This window comes from Gymnoscopelus microlampas, assembly GCF_963454915.1.
Source record: "Gymnoscopelus microlampas genome assembly, chromosome: 10".
In the NCBI taxonomy this organism is placed as follows: domain Eukaryota; kingdom Metazoa; phylum Chordata; class Actinopteri; order Myctophiformes; family Myctophidae; genus Gymnoscopelus; species Gymnoscopelus microlampas.
In genome coordinates this window covers 29,626,976-29,644,552 of record NC_139947.1, presented here as the reverse complement: position 1 = coordinate 29,644,552, position 17,577 = coordinate 29,626,976, and the positions used below count along the sequence as shown (strand labels likewise).

At 39.8% G+C, this 17,577-nt stretch overlaps 1 protein-coding gene across 1 annotated transcript; it reads right to left on the bottom strand.

Moving 5' to 3' along the window:
* Window positions 1-805: 805 nt before the first annotated feature.
* Window positions 806-17,507, bottom strand: sgk2a (serum/glucocorticoid regulated kinase 2a). The gene is made up of 13 exons (XM_084069758.1): window positions 17,289-17,507; window positions 14,195-14,263; window positions 13,262-13,326; window positions 12,420-12,477; window positions 11,142-11,225; window positions 8,743-8,874; window positions 7,047-7,159; window positions 6,829-6,865; window positions 6,606-6,692; window positions 4,908-5,003; window positions 4,567-4,722; window positions 3,341-3,430; window positions 806-2,909 (listed from the first exon to the last, which is right to left on the bottom strand). The coding sequence occupies exons 2-13, from the start codon at window positions 14,207-14,209 to the stop codon at window positions 2,754-2,756; spliced, it is 1,089 nt and encodes a 362-aa protein (XP_083925884.1). The 5' UTR covers window positions 14,210-14,263; window positions 17,289-17,507; the 3' UTR covers window positions 806-2,753.
* Window positions 17,508-17,577: the final 70 nt, after the last annotated feature.

Genomic DNA, 17,577 nt, shown 5'->3' with positions numbered 1-17,577 from the left:
AATGTACATACTTTCTTCTGCCTTCTTACAATGTTATCATCCATATTCACATAATCTATCATATCAGCATTTCATAACTGTTATTTAAAAAAAAGGCTACATTTTCATGCAAGCCAAGCCATGGGGGGAATTACAGCAAGGCAGGCATGCTTACAGGGCTATTATAGTGGTTGAACCTGAAGGATTATGCTTAATAGGCTTTACAATGGTGGGATTATATTTCACCAAAAGTTATATCCATAAATACTACTACACGATGCACAATCCACTTCTGTGGAGAGGCAGAAGGCGGCATAGATAACTTTCAGTTATAGAGAGTGTTATTTTATTGTTGTTTTTTATTGTTGCATCATTATTTTGTAAAGTCAATCTAGATGTGATTTTACTAATAGTCCTAGGGTTATTATAGTGCATTTATTTTCCTTTGCAGTAGTTTAGATGTTGTGACATACACTGTTGAAATGACCACACTTTAACATGGTGTGGTAGCTCCTATTGTAATAGAGCCCCATCCTTTTTTCCACTGATAAGAGAAACTGACATAATGTAACCTAATGATTATAGCATATTTTCTAAGACAAGAATAATGCATATACTGTAGACCTAACACTTCTTGACAGTTTTAACATAACAACCTAAACATGAAATGGGACTTGTTTAAGTAAGACAGACAATTGAGTTTCACATGCCCATTATACATGTTGTATTTCATACTCTGTATGTAGCTACAATGATCAGCTCCTAAACATACTGCTCTTGTAATCATAATTTCCCCAAAACTACATTACAATAAGGAAAAGTATCAAACACAGAAAGGCACTTTATTGTATACATGGATATTGTTACATCACTACATCATCTCAACCTCAAGTATTTACAGAACATACACGTTTCCTTTACAACTTTAGACGTTTGCTTTAGAATATTACAGTTAAATAAACAAAATTAACATTAGCCTATTGACTAATATCTATAGGCTAAAGAAATGTCAAGCTAAAGAGAGAACATTACTAGATTACTGATTATGGACACTGGCTGGAATGTGGATTTGGGTAAATTCTACTACCAATAACCCCCAAAAATGAACAAAGAAAAAGATAACTGTACTGTATGTAGGATGAGTGATAGCTGATACATACTGAGTCAAACTAATTACACTTTGTCTATGAATTGAATACCAAGGCCCTCATTGGAAACAAGTCCGCAAGGACTTTTATGAACGGACCTGTTAGACAAAGTATTTTAAATGTAAATGTGTTGTTTTACATTCTTTTGCCTAATAAAATATTCAATCAAAAAAACTCTGGCCAGGATGTGTCTACGCACCATATTGTTACGTCTGCTTTTCTCTCTACCATCTTATTTCTGTGTGATATTACTGTGAGATTGCATATATCTAATGCATGGCAAGCAACACCATGAAAATAAAGTGATTGAAATGGAAAAATCCTGCTGTCATCTGCTCCCCCCCTACTGTACTAAAGACAAGGACCACACAAAAAATCTGCCCAACAAAGAAAACAGCTTAAAACAAGTGTTACTACTATGCATGCACCTCGTGGTACTTTAGCACCTCAAAGGCATTAAAACCAAAACAGCAGACATCTAAAAAAAAACTGGTCACCCAGAACTCACCTAACCCCTGCTCATTAAGCTAGGGTGGGATGGCTCAGGGTATAGGACAGAGTAAAGCAACTTGCAATGGGCCTGGTCTTCAAGATACGCAAGAAAACAGGGATACCCATGTACCTGTCAGACTACTTCAATAGCGTAAAAGACACACAGAGGCACAACACCAGAAGGAGCTCCACTGATGTCACTGAACCCGGTTTCGGCAAAAAAATGGGGCCAATTTCGTTCCACTGCTATGCCACCATGGAATGTGGAATGCCCTACCAACAGTCATAAAAGGTGTGACTCTTTACCCTCCTTCAAAACCGCTCTAAAAGAGCCTGTAAAAAGTATAAGCTTATCACCGTTTTAACCAAAAAATATCAATTACCCCCTCCGTTTAAAGCTTTAATCTAAAACTTATTTTTGATAATAAATTGTTATATTACCCAATCAATCTGTTTGGCAGAATATGTTAATACACTGTAACTACTGCATTGGTTGGTTTGCGGTGCTCTACCTACTATGAAAAACCTGGGGAAACTCTGGTGCTGGGTAGGACACTTACTTGGGTTCCCACTTGGATGAGCCGTAGATATTTTGAGATCTTGGCTCAAATCACAGGTGTTAGAGTTGCACAGGAAGAGGACATAATAAAACCTATGAGTTGCAGCTTTACGGTAAATGGCACAGTTAAAGTTATTAGGGTTTAGATTTCACAAAGTTTCATAAGGCTAAGCCTAACCCAGGCAGGAAGGGAGACAATATTCAATCTAATTATGCTTGGCTTGACTACTCATGCTATTGACCATATTCACTCACCGGCCATGTTGCTCTTAAATTATACCAGTGTGAATAATACTGGTCTTTGGCTTTGTAGGGCAGATATTTAAGCAGTGTTTCTTTCATTCTGGGTCGGGATTCAAAGTGGGTCAAGCACCTGCTTATGGTGTGTCTCTACATTACCTGTGGACCCAGCATGTTAAAGCTGAATCCTAGAATGAAACCCCTTAATTTGAACCCAAATCAAGATTCTGCATGATTTTCCCAGGTGAAAAGATAAAGAAAAAACCCTGTGCCTTGAGACTGGTCCACTTAGTTTTGTTTTCTTATATATACAGTGTTGACAGTAACTTCCTGCTTCACAGGAAGCTGTCCTCGGTGGAGACATAGGAGAAACCGTTGAAAGCATTGTTAGAGCTGGTGCTGGCATTGAACTCGGGGGTACGGCTTACAGAGTTTGGAACCATCTCTCTGGTGAACTCTGGATCGATGTGCTGAGTGTCTGCTGGACCTTTCTGGAAGACAGGAGAGAGAGAGACAGAAAGAGAGATTGAGATTCGGGGGGCGGGGGGGGTTCTGAATATTTATGAAATAATTATGAATAAAAATGAGGACTTGTTGGAAATCAACAGTATTGAAAGAAAGACACAGACCAGTGTGTGTGCAGTAGATAGAATATAGAGTTCATGCATGCAGGGGTATTTACACAAGCAGATTAGGTTAGGTTAAAAGAGTGTTAGGAAAGAAAGTTCAATACTCAAGACGTTTATAAAAGGAGCAATCAGTCATTCAGGTAGACAGACAGGCAGATATGTTGATAGATAAAGACAGAGTCAAGTTGGGAATACACATACACAGAAAAGACAATATGAGGGATTCATTTAGGAGCAGTGATACAAACTGGTAGACAGTGGACACACTGAGACACCAGAAAAATCCAACTTACCACATTCGGGTTGTAAGGAGGAGTGACTCTTTTGTGATAAAGATCGTCCCAATTGATTGGAGAGAAAAAGACGTGGTTCTTTATTTCTAACTGAAAACAAAAGAGCAAAACATGATCATGTCTTATGCCACATCCACATCACATCCAGTTTCTATATTGTCTAGTTCCAGCCTGCAATAGAGCACCGAAGTCTGACATCACTGCCAGTAGAGGGCCAGTAGAGGGCGCTGTTCCAGGGTTCGTGGCTTTATTTTTTGTGTTGAAATCCCCATTTGGAAATCTTAGATCACGTCATATAAGAACTGTGTTCCAAACATAAACACACCACCCTGGCGTTTTTGTCAGGGGGGTGGCTCTGCATCGTTTATGATATTCATTCATATTTGATACAGCCTGTTTCTGCCGAAAAGGGAATTAATTCTGCCTTAAAAGTCTTAGGAACTACTACGTCTGGGTCTGAAATCACTGTCCCCACAGCAGCCTGGGCCATGGGAAATGTAGTCTTTGGGTTGTTTGACTCGTTTCTAGTGTTTATATTGTGTTACTCTTTGGGTAAATATGTACATTTACACCTTCAGTCGATGCTTCATATCCATATGAGTAAAAACGCCAGGGTGGTGTGTTTATTTTTGGAACACAATTCTTATATGAAGCGATCTAAGATTCCCCAATGAGGATATCAATACAAAAAGTAAAGCCATGAACCTGCGGAATGCGCTCTCTACTGGCGGTGACGTCAGGACTTCCGTGCTCTATACTATGACTATAATAAAAAATTCAGTAAAAATATAACAAATAGACATTGTGAGTGCAGTTATGACATTGTCACTGTTGGGCAGAAACTTTGCATCTTCATATGTCATCTTTTTGTTTTTTTCTTAAATTAATGCCCTATTTTAGGCGCATGAGATTGCTGTGCAAAAATAACTACATCTATAAGCTCACAACGCCATGTGACGCGTTGTGAGCGTGTAGATCTTGTGGATCCTTTTAGGGGGAGGAGGATTTTCGAAAATCTTTGCCAAAATAGAGACGCAAGATTGAAAGTGGTTAAGTCTTGTATGTGGGTTTTAAATATTTAACCAATGAAAAGCAATAAAAAGAGCTTGTGACTAAATAATAACTACATTGGATCCATGTAGTTATTTTTTCCTGGAAAGAAAAAGGGTTTGGACATAAAAGCTTTCCGTGCGACAGCAATAATATGCCATATATGAGACACTCACAAAGTCAGCGATGGCCCCGAGGCGTCTGTGCTGGTCCTTCTGAAGGAGGCCCACAAGAAGAGAACACACAGCATCAGACTTCCCAGGAGGAATCGGCAGAGGCTTGTGGAGGATGCCATCATACATTTCACCAACATCACGGCTGTAGAATGGAGGCTGGAGAAGGGAGGAGAAACCATATTATTTAACACCCTGAGGAAGGTGCAATGCATTACAACTTACGTACTTATTCCCCATATACAGAAGATCTACATTACATGTAAACGTTACAGAAGTAAAAGAGTCACAACAATATAGCCTACATATTGAATCTTATTTAATTTCTATAAGATATAACATACCAGACTGCATATCATTTCATAGAGCACAGCTCCCAGACACCACCAGTCTACTGTCCTGTCATACGGTTCCTTACGCAGGACCTCTGGAGCCAGGTACTATGGAGAAAGACAGAGAGAAAGAGAGAGGCAAACTTAATTACTGTTAAGTATTTCAGTACACACGGTTTCTCATAATGGAGACAGGTGCTACGAGTATCCTTAAATAGAATGAATATAAAAATCAAACTAGCAAAGTGCGCTCCGTGGAGCGCAAGTCTCCAACAGGCCGGGCTACCTACCCAGGGCCCGCACATTTTGGAAGTCAGTCATAGCCAATCGGAATGGAATATGAAAAATCTTGACACATCTGATACATCCTGATCACATGACTTCAACATTTTATTTAAATTTGTAGGAGTAGTAGCAAAAAGTGTGTTTATATATGGAGATCCATATGTCTCAATATGACTGGCCTCCAATTACTATGATAATGGGTACTGCACTAAGTACTCTGACAATAGGTATTATTAATATTAATACACTTTATTTGTATAAAACCCTAACCCTAACCTACAAAACATGCAGCTCAAAGTGCTTTACATTAAAGCGATAATGAAAAAGAAGAAAAAACTAAATAGAAAAACTGGAAACAAATGCCATGCCTCCCAGGTGTTATTCAGGGCACCTTCCTCCCTTGTGACCTTTTTCCATTCTTTCTTACTTATGCTTAATTTATACTCTGTCATACGACAAAGGGTATGGTCAGACATGCGCATATTGTATATTTGTGTCCTGTTCACTTCCATTCTATGCGAGCAAAGGGGGGGGAACTTCCACACACAATTGTGTGCCTCATGTGGAGTAAAAGTTTGGTGAACTTTGATGTGAATTTCACCTCGGCAGTCGTTGGCCTCTCCCCCGCATGTGTGACCGTATCCTCAATCAGACTTCAATCTCCAGGTGACCCTAGTGACCTACCACCCGACTGGCAATTAAATACATCATGAAATGGCTTTATTGCTTTCCTTTTTGCTAAGTTTAGCTCAGAAACAGGGGTGTGTTTTTGTGTAACGAATCACAGTGTCAGCCAACGGCCCCATACCCTCCGGGCTATGGGATCTCTGGACTCTACACACTGTACTGATCCGAGCGTACAGCGCAGCTGATATGAGGCAGGCAGAGAACGAGAGGGACAGGGGAGCAATTTCGCGCCACTTTTATGTAGTGCATTGCTTATTTCTCACCTCCAATGTTTTCAGATACATATTTTAATGTACTGTTTGAGTTTAAAACGAGTAATGCACTGTCTGGCCGTCATCTTGAGTTGGATAAAGAACGTAGCAGCCCAAGAGTGTCTCCCTAATTAAAATCAGGTGCGAGTGGTGGGACGTGAGCTATGGGAATCAAACAGGTGAATGAAATCAAGATTCATTTATATTTGTAAGAGTCTATGTATGTCATCACGCAGTACGTTTGCGTTTACAGCAAGGAAAATTTGACTTTTAGGGACTTTATCAAAAAAAAAGTTTTTTGGCATCTAATTGTGTCCTCATTATGACCGCAGCGGGTATGTGGTGTGAAAGTGTGAAAAACATATTTTTTATTTCACCACGTCTTTCTTAAGAAGCAGAGTCACCACTAAATATACATGTATATGTTTGGTGAAGCCAAAGAAATTATTATATTATGTTTGTGTTATGTGCAGTGTCATTTCCTCACCTCTGGGGTCCCACAGAAAGTTGAGGTTGTGGTCTCTGGTTCCACACCTTCTTTGCAAAGTCCAAAGTCTGTCAAAACAACATGGCCCTGCAAAATATATAAATTCAAGCGCTTTCACATATGCAGACATACACAACAGTATGCTCATGTTCCATATAAACAGATTTGTCCAAATTTGTTTTTAGCAAAATATTTTATCTCCCCTCAGCTATGGCAAACTTACTTGTGAGTCTAAGAGAATATTCTCTGGTTTCAGATCTCTGCAATAGACAAAATAAAATAATTATCAAGCCAGAAAAGTATCATTTTGTTTTACAATAACAATTGTGAAATCTTTGTTTCTTCTATTTGGTTGTATATTGCTCCAAATGTTGCTGGTAATGCATGCCAGCCCAGCATAGCATGTACTTTATGAGACGTGTGTCTGTGTGCATGTCTGACCTGTAAACGATGTTAAGCGAATGGAGGTAGCCGATGGCGCTGGCTACCTCAGCAGCGTAGAACCTCGCTCTGGGCTCTGAGAAACACCTCTCTCTTTGGAGGTGGAAGAACAACTGGAAGATATAAGGAGTGAGAGAGAGAAAGAAAGAGAGTAGATAGGAAGGAGGGAAAAAGAAGCCAGTGATGGAGAGACAGGGCAAAGTGACAGCATGATGATGACCAAAGAGACATTGAGAAGGAAAGAAGAGCAAGAGGGAATTAAAATAGTTATAGCACAAGGATGACATAGTTTTTAAGGCCAACCACAGATTTAAAATCGATGTCTTGCATTGGATTTTGGATAAATTAAGAAAAACTAAGGTTTGCATATATGATGTTGACACATTAGGTTCAACAAGATCATCTCCACAAATCAACACACTTTTTAGGAATTTGAACCACACAGGTAATTACTAAAGTTTAAAGATGCACTACTTCAGAATTCATGGTTGAAGTATTAGTGGGTGTAGAAAATGTTAAAATCTGGCAAGAGAACCCATTGCGGACTCATTACACACTGTAGTACTCTATTACTCCAAAGCTTCCTGTTACATACGGTTGAATGTAAGAGCCACATTAGGAAGATTATTTTTTTAAAGTATAAAATTAAACAATTCAAAGCCTTGGGTATGGTGGTGGGGCTAGAAGATTGTCATTAGCACACAGTAGTACAACAGGGCCTCTCTGGTTGGAAACAAGCCACTAGTGGGGCAATATTGGTAACAAGCCATTGCAGCTTGGCTGATTTGACATAAAGGATTACTTATTAGGAACATTGTTTCAGTCCAGCATGCTGTGTCCTACCATAGCCGAACCACAGGAAAGCACATTGCATGTGAATACATAACAGAAACCAACTGAGAGAGCCAAATCAGGACTCTGAGCCATAGTTCACTTCAAACTAGACCAGGATGAAACTACATTTGAATATGGTTTATGCAAATAATTTAAAGTACACTGCATGTCACAGTACACTGGCACACACTTCGAGAGACACACTGACAAGACATCTAAAATGAAGGCCTCTCCTGTACTATCAATTATCAGGTCTGATTAAATGTATTAACTCAGTTGGGGAAGTTACATAATCGAAGACAACTAAAAGAATCAATACATTTTAACAAAAATAACTATCTGATCTGGCTTCTCCTAATCAACTGCTTCCTTCTCTAACAGTGTGTGGCTGCTGTTTTCTGTCCCTACTGCTAAGCATTTGTTTTAATTTAGTTGAGGAATGAAATGGGGTGAGTGAATGTGTTTTGGGATTAAGATCATTTATTGCTTAGAGATTATCCCAGACGTGTTAGTTTTGGAAGGACACACTGTTCCACTCAGCAACAACTTAATTACCTTGATAGTATAGTAATATAAAAGTTAATAATTTAGATAGATCATAAGATTAATAAGTCCCCCCAAGGCCAACGTTCTAACCTTCAATGGACCCTTCAATATTACATGTTTTTCTATTCAATTCTGTTCTATTATATCTTGTTTGATCTGACAAAATCCAACTCTCCAAGTTTTGCGTGCGTGCGTGCGTGCGTGCGTGTGTGCGTGCACTTGCGCGCTTGTTCGGTGTTTGCTCAGATCTATTGAACTCTACTGCTATATTATCTTCCTGTGTCAGATTCAGGCACAGATGATGTGTGTGCAGTACCTCTCCCCCGTTAACGTAGTCGAGGACAAAGTAAAGCTTCTCTGGGGTCTGGAATGAGTAATGGAGTCCCACCAGGAACGGGTGCTTCAGACTCTTCAACAGCACGTTCCTCTCTGCCATTATGTTCTTTTGCTACAGGGGGAGAGAAGGAGTAGGTGATCAGCACAAAGTAATATTCAGAGTGCTAATTTAAATCTGAACGTGTAGGGTAATTCAACTAACCACTTTAAGACCTATTCAAAAATAGAAGATTTACAAGCTCACAACACAGCAGAGCTTGTAGGCCTGCTATTCTTGAAAATGTAAAGAAAAAAATGTTTTAACATTCTGAAATTGTTCTCCTATAAGCTTCAGAAAGATAGTAAGTCCTTCAGAAAGATAGTAAAAAAAAAAGAAAGAAAGATAGTAAGTCCTGTACTAGCAAAGGTGGGCGGGGGGGGGGAGGGGTGGCTGGGGTGTCAGTCATACAGTAGTTAATGAGATGAGCACAATTCTTTTTTCTGGAATCAAACCGATTAGATACACAAGTGAATTCTCCTAGACAGGTCATCCACTGCAGGAGCTTGTCCTCAATTCCTCTCTTTTCACTTTGAATGCCAAAGTAGAGAGGCAGCGGTAGTATGGCTTGGCCAGGCACCAAATCCCAAAGTCCACCGTTATCATAGAGTATACTCTTTGACCTTTAGAGAACTAATCACAGATGATGTAGAACCCGAAGAAAGAAAGGCAGGAAAAGAGTGAGAGGGAGGGTGTTACAGGGAGAAAGAGTCGTGTTAAGAGAAGGAGACAAGGAGGGAGGAGGAGTGCTACAGTATGATGAAGGTGCTGCAACAGGAGTCACAGCAGAGTAAGAACAGTGGAAAGACAAGACAAGGAGAACATTGAAGAGAATAAGGATCATAAGGGAGCTGAGGAGGAGAAGGGAGATTTGGGGGCATCACAAGGGTAGGGAGTACGATTGAGAGGACAGTGGGATGATGAAGAAGGAGCAGACAAAGCATTATTAAACCAGAGGATATATAGTACGGTGAAAGAAAAGGAACCACATCTGTTTCTCCCTGTGTCATCACATGATTACCAGCATCAGCTTAGGACGAGCAGACAAAGAACAATAACAAAGAGTAAAAGTAAAAGAACAGAGAGTGATGATAGTCAAATAACACTTCAACTTGAGTCGACCCATGATCCAACACCACCTCTCTCTCTCTACACTGTTGGCATACTGCCTCTCAAACAGGAGAAAGCACTTCCAATTAGATGCCTGATTTGACAGCAGATTAGAGGTTTTGGTTACAAGTGTTTGTGGTTCAGTCAGATACTCCACAATGGAAGGTGTTAAATGTATATTTTATGGAGATAAATTGCTGGTTTCTACATACAGTACATATGAATGTTGTAGCTTATTTTCATGGAGTTGTAAAGGCCAGTTTGAGTACAAAGGACAGAACAAGCTGTAGATTAGATAAGATTTAGATCATAACCATATCTGTCACTTTCTCTACAGACAGTGCTATTGCTTTACTGCAGTATTGACACAAAGGAATATTGTACACAAATCAAATGAGTTATTCATTTCAGTGTATTGTACTACTTAACTAGTCTAAACTAACTAAATCCACAGATTTACTGTCATTCATCTCTTACTTCGCCTAGAAGACTTGTCATATCCGTGCCATTTTTAATATCCACATAACTATTCTATAACATTTGAATTATTCAGCAACTTGAGTCTATGCACATCCAATGATGACCACATCCTGTTGCAGTAGTATTAACTTTGTGCTCATTAATTTATTCATTCCCATTCCCATTATTCAAGGAACCTAACCTTTCAAGACAAACACGTCTTGTGGACCTGAAAAGAACTTTGTATTTTGCACCTATGAGTGTTTTTTTAATGCACTCTATCAAGTTACTGACTCTATGAAGTTACTGACCCTAACCCTAACAGTTCACACAGAGTCAGTAACTTGATAGATTGCATAAAAAAGGTTCTCTATAGGGTTATGGTTATAATTAGGTGGGATTTATAATTGAAAGCCCTGTCTACAAGCATGATGAGTACACTTTGCTTAAAAAAGAAATGCTGATTGGAGAGAAGAGAAGAGAAGAGAAGAGAAGAGAAGAGAAGAGAAGAGAAGAGAAGAGAAGAGAAGAGAAGAGAAGAGAAGAGAAGAGAAGAGAAGAGAAGAGAAGAGAAGAGAAGAGAAGAGACGAGAAGAGAAGAGAAGAGAAGAGAAGAGAAGAGAAGAGAAGAGAAGAGAAGAGAAGAGAAGAGAAGAGAAGAGAAGAGAAGAGAAGAATGTTGAACTCATACCTAAATTGATTTGAATTTAAATTAATTACATTTTAAGGGGCGGAAATGGGATTGTATTTGAAAATGGAGCAGCATAACCCACCTCTTTTTTTTTCAGGATGACTTTCTTCTGCAGGACTTTCACGGCATAGAATGTTTTGTCTGCTTTATGTTTGGCAAGCAGGACCTGCATGGAAGCATGTTTGTTAGCCGTTTGTTTACTACACACTCAGAACCACCACTTTGCCACACCATTATCTAGATGTTACATCAAATCCCTGTGTGAACATGCACGCACGCACGCACGCACGCACGCACGCACGCACGCACGCACGCACACACACACACACACACACACACACACACACACACACACACACACACACACACACACACACAAACAGCTATGCGATCTGTGGAAAAGGATGATACTGAGAAATCTGAGAGGTTTGTTGATAGAAATAAATAAAAAAAAGCAGGCATCTCTTGATGCTAAATGACACTTCTTATTTAGAGATACAAATCTGCATAGTGGACCAAGTGATGTTATGGGAAGTTTAACATGAGTTGTCAGGATTGTCTTGGTGCCAGCCCACTGTTATTTCATTGCCTAATATTTTGCCATTGCATCCACTGACGTCAAGGTAACCCAAGCAGATCTGAGTAGACTCTAAAGTTAATGATTTATGAAGTAGCATGGCTCATTTGGACCAGACAGTCGTCAGCAGATGCTCTCTCCCTCTGACCCTGTCTACAGTGTCTACACTGTGCACCCTGTCCAGTGTTAAGCCTGATTTATACTTTGTCGTATGATGGTGTCATTCACCAGAAATAGGTGATCTACAAGCTTGTAGATTGGCTATTTTCAGCAAGTGACACCGTCGTAAAACAGAGTATAAATTAAGCATTAGCAACAGCTCGGCTATCGCTTTCCCTTTCTCCGCACATCCGTCCATTTGTGTTTCCATTTCTGACATAATCTACCTGCCACATCTGCACACACATAGCCGAAGAGGGTGAGGAGGAAGAGGATGAAGATGAGGAGGAGGAAGACGAAGAGGAGGAGCCTGCAGAAACTGGAGAAGAAGATCTCTTTTCTCTGTCTCTCTTTCCATTTGTCTATCTCGCTCTGCAATTCTGTCAGGATCTCTGTGACCCTGTAGACAACGTGAGCAACGCAGACTGCTCTTTCTCAGTCTGTCTGTGCCTGTCGTTCTCTCTGTCTGTTTCTCTCTCTCTGACCTGCTACCCCTTCACTTCAGGAGCAGCTCATTATCCCTTCTTCTTTCTCTAACATTTTGTCTTGTTCTCGTTCGAAATGTTCCTACATGCATGTACTGTATGTCTAGCTGTTATTTGTACTGTGTGTCTCTCTCCTTACCTTCCCAAATGTCCCTTTTCCAATGACAGCTAAGAAGTCAAAGTCAGTGGGCCTGGCACTGAAAAGAGAGATATGCGTTACACATCATTCCTCAACTAAATTAAACACTGGTAACGTTTCGAGCAACCAGGCTCTTCCTCAGACCTCATCAAGGTCCTCAAATGCATTGTTATCCCCATTGTTCCCTCCCCATGGAACCATCCCCCGTTAAGTGTGAACTAGTCTCGCGTAGCCAGACCCCACAGAAAATGAAAAACAGCGACCTCTGCTTTTCTGATATTCTGTGGAGTCTGGCAGGAGTATAATGTTAGACTAGAGCGCAGGGAAACACCGGTTTCATGTCTGCCTATAGCGCATCACTTCCGGTTGGTGCGACCATGTTTTCATTCCCACTAACAATATTTCTACACGGAACACTAACACCACTTCTCCCAGAGAGCATGGATGGTTTTGGTTATAAGCCCACTTGTTTCTATGATGAAAGAGTAATTTAAAATGTGAATATCTTTCCGTGGTTTTGTCCGCTCCGAGGACGCTATTGTTAAATTAGTTTCGGCTAGTTTCTAGGGGGGGAGGGTGGATCATGGTGGATGGACACGTGAATCCCGCCCACTACATTTGATTGGGTAAAGCGCGGCCCACTTCCTGATCTGAAGGCACGCCCACTTTTAGCCAATGCGCACTGGTTAGGACGAACCGCTCCGACAGATTCCACCGCAGGTCGGAATCTGTTCTTGAGAGATTAAGTGTGAACAAATCAACCTCTGGTTACGATTGGATACTAAAGTGATACGAGATACAGTATGTACAGTATTTGTTAAATAAACAGCAGAGTTACTGACTGTGGATTGGCTGAAGGTCCCAGGTTGACCTCATCACCAGAGGTAGAGGATGACGAACGCTGAAGCTGAGGATAAACATACAACTATCAACCACCGGTGAAACAAGGAAGCATTCATTCATTAAAGGACGACTTCACCCATTTTCAACGTATATTCATATAATTGGTCCTCACTAATAAAATGGTATGATGACACAGACCAAGTAGAAAAAATGGTACCATCTTATAATGAGCATTAGTGAGGACCAATTATATGAAGATAAGTTAAAAATGGGTGAAGTCATCCTTTAACTGAAACTGACATTAATAACATCATTAACATTGGGACATTATAACAATGACATATAAACAATATATTTTTTTTTTAACATGATGTATTCTGTATACTTTTAACTGTTCACATTAGAATCCTCAGTGCTAATGTAAGAGGTATCAGAGTTAAATTACGACAGAATATTTTACTTTGTATAACTGCATACAGCATATACTATTCTATGACTTTTATACTATGCATGCTTGTGATTATCCCATTTAGCATCCCCAGTTGAATTGAACAATGCCATTACTGTAGGAAAAAGATACAAATACTCAGCATTAATTTACCCTTTTGTAACAGACAGTGACAAATGTCACGAAATGGACACGTTGGGTCCATTTGCTTACATATTATTTTATGCACGCTCAGAGTTAGTTGAACACTCAGGATTTTTATTGTGTATAAGTAGGCCTCATATCATGGCACATAGACCAGGAATTACAGCCTGGAATTACGCTCTTATCCAGAACGACTTACAGGTGCGAGATCTGAGTAAGCAGGATAAGCATGAACCTTAGTCAACAAACACAAATATAAATGCACCAATTACCAAATACAAAAAAAATCTTAAGAGATGATAGTTTAAGAGATACTGTAGTTGTGCAGCCTGCCACTCACATTACTGTGTGCCATGGTTATGGTCCATACCGTGCCCACTACGAACACTACATCAGTGTCACCACAGATCTGTCAGAGAAGAGAAGAGAAAATCATCCACAATGTATCAACACAACAAAATGATTTCCCTCTGTGAGAACTAGTTAGAAAGAAAATGTAACACTACAACTGTTACTGTCTTTCTATCTGTGTGTGTGTGTGTGTGTGTGTGTGTGTGTGTGTGTGTGTGTGTGTGTGTGTGTGTGTGTGTGTGTGTGTGTGTGTGTGTGTGTGTGTGTGTGTGTGTGTGTGTGTGTGTGTGTGTGTGTGTGTGTGTGTGTGTGTGTGTGTGTGTGTGTGTGCGATTCAAAATATGCTGCTGGCCCCCCTATGTCAACATGATCTAGAGTAACTGGTACTTCTGGTTTGGAACACTTAACGGGAACATTAAAGGTGCAGTGAAGGACATTGTGTGTGTGTGTGTGTGTGCGTGTGCGTGTGCACATGCACGTGTGTGTGTGTGTGTTTTGGGGTGAGGGTCCTGTATCAGTGGACAGGTTTACATTGTAAATATTCTTTTGCCATTCTGCATCCGTCAACATGTGTGGGAAGTCACAAAACACACACACACACACACACACACACACACACACACACACACACACACACACACACACACACACACACACACACACACACACACACACACGCAAAAGAAGATCCGGTAACACTTTACTTAAAGGTCGGGTCTATAATGCATTATAATCACATTTATAATGCATTATAATACGCTTATAAGGCATTATAAGGCACTCGGCTGTCACTCTCTAAAGGTTTAATTATAAACCTTTATAACGAGTGTTATTATATTATGCATTATAATGCATTATGATGCATTATAAATGGGATTATAATGCATGATAGACCTGACCTTTAAATAAAGTGTTACCTGGTAGTTATAATGTGCTGTGCCAGTTTTTCTGTGACCAGCACTTATAAATGATATAATCATAAGTTATAATACTTCATAAACATTATAATAAGTTGTTATGCATAATTATAAACAGTTATAACAAGCGTTATAATGCACTTTTAAGTGCATTATAAATGTGGTTATAACGCATTATAGACCCAACCTTAATATAAAACCTTACCGAATATCCTTTTATTTTTAATTCAATCAAATTCTATTCTATTCTATTATGAATTAATAGTGTTTTCATCTACAAGGAGCCATTAGTTGTTGGGTATACATCATAAACAACAGTACACAACATGACACATATGTGGCAACACATGAGGGGTACAGCACAAGAGAGTGACACATGACATAAGGGTTACAGCACTAGAGAGTGACATTTGACATGAGGGTTACAGCACTAGAGAGTGACACTTGACATGAGGGTTACAGCACTAGAGAGTGACATATGACATGAGGGTTACAGCACTAGAGAGTGTCACATGAGGGTTACAGCACTAGAGAGTGACACATGACATGAGGGTTACAGCACTAGAGAGTGACACATGAGGGTTACAGCAGAAGAGAGTGACACATGACATGAGGGGTACAGCACTAGAGAGTGACACATGACATGAGGGTTACAGCACTAGAGAGTGACACATGAGGGTTACAGCAGAAGAGAGTGACACAATAGGGTTACAGCAGAAGAGACTAGGGTTATAGCAGCCTATTATGACATACAAATCAATTGCGTCCATTTCACAACCAATAGGCTTAATATTCCTGTCCAAAATTATGAACATACCAAACCATGGAATAATCCCCCTTCAAACTAAGATAGATAGATAGATAATTAGATAGATAGATAGATAGATAGATAGATAGATAGATAGATAGATAGATCGATAGATAGATAGATAGATAGATAGATAGATAGATAGATAGATAGATAGATAGATAGAACTTTATTGATTGATTCCACGAAGTGAATTAATTTGCCATATAGTACTGCAGTTAGAAACACAGGACAGCTACAGATGAAAGAGAAAGATGAGAGTAAAATAAAAATAAAAGGATACAAAAAGAGTTAACAGGTTTTACTCCAATTGCAAGCCTTTTTCACTCTACCAGCTATGATCTCTGTCATATGTGTTTTCATAAGTAGGCTGCACCCCCCACAATTTATGGTGTGCAACATCACTGCTTAGATTATACAAGGAAATATCTCCTTGACTTAATGAGTCTGGTTCACAGACAGACAGACAGACAGACAGACAGACAGACAGACAGACAGACAGACACACACGCACACAAGCACACAACACACACACACACACACACACACACACACACACACACACACACACACACACACACACACACACACACACACACACACACACACACACACACACACACACACACACACACACACACACACACACACACAAGTAGAGTATCTATAGGCCGATATACTGTATATGGGTACAGTATGTACAGGTACAGTAGACCGTAGTACCTGTACAGTAGGCTACCTGTACCATAGGTCGACAGGCACTCTGATTCATAACTAAATGATGTTGTTGTCACACAATGGATAATAACAATTATCAATTAAAATGTGTCTCAGCATCAGAATTTTGAGTCATAGACTCATGGTCATTGCCCGACTAAATTGGATTAATATTTAATCAATCAATCAATCAATCAATCAAACTTTATTTATATAGCACATTTTTTACACAAGGTTAGTTGACCAAAGTGCTGCACAGGTAAAAAGCAGAAAAAGAAGAAAAGCAACGATACATTTACATTTAATGGCACTCAGCAGCCCTGCATCAGTCTCTTTTGAAGATATTTTCACACCTTTTCACATCAAAATGAAATAAAGAACTGTCATTGGCAACTAGTGACAACTATGCCGATGAATCTAGCAAAACGTTGTATTAAACAGCTGTTCTGTCAGAGTGACGATTTACCAAGAACAAAAAAAACAGTCAAACTGCTACCTAGTCTCCAGTGACTAAACATGCATGCACTGTATCGGCACTTTTCCTCCTACCAATTTAGAAATACATTTTCTTTGGGTATAAAGCCAACACACGCATGCAGATCTTCTATTTCGCTCAACAAAACCAATAAAAGTCATCTCACCTGTCGCAAGTTCAATGGGTTCGAACAAACCGAACCCCTTTCAGTTCAAAGCAGCTCAGAGTTCATTCAATTCAGTATGAATGAGAATATATTCAATTGACTCTCCTGTATCGTAGTGAGTGGACGTCGCTGATTTGTGGTCAGTTACTATGAATGACACCACCAATCACTCTAGTTAGAAAAGTGTGAAGAGAAGGCTGACTCTGGCCGCTTGGACTCTATTGGTAGGAGGGTCTCCTACGTCAGGAGCGGTGAATCATTGATGACACATGTAACACCACAAGGGGCG

What these genes read in the sequence shown, in the direction of transcription:
- sgk2a (XM_084069758.1), bottom strand. An exon ending in ACTACGTTAACGGGGGAGAG is followed by an intron (nt 7,160 to 8,742) that starts GTACTGCACACA and finishes TATATCTTCCAG; the next exon opens with TTGTTCTTCCACCTCCAAAG. An exon ending in CTCCTTACAACCCGAATGTG is followed by an intron (nt 2,910 to 3,340) that starts GTAAGTTGGATT and finishes CCTGTCTTCCAG; the next exon opens with AAAGGTCCAGCAGACACTCA.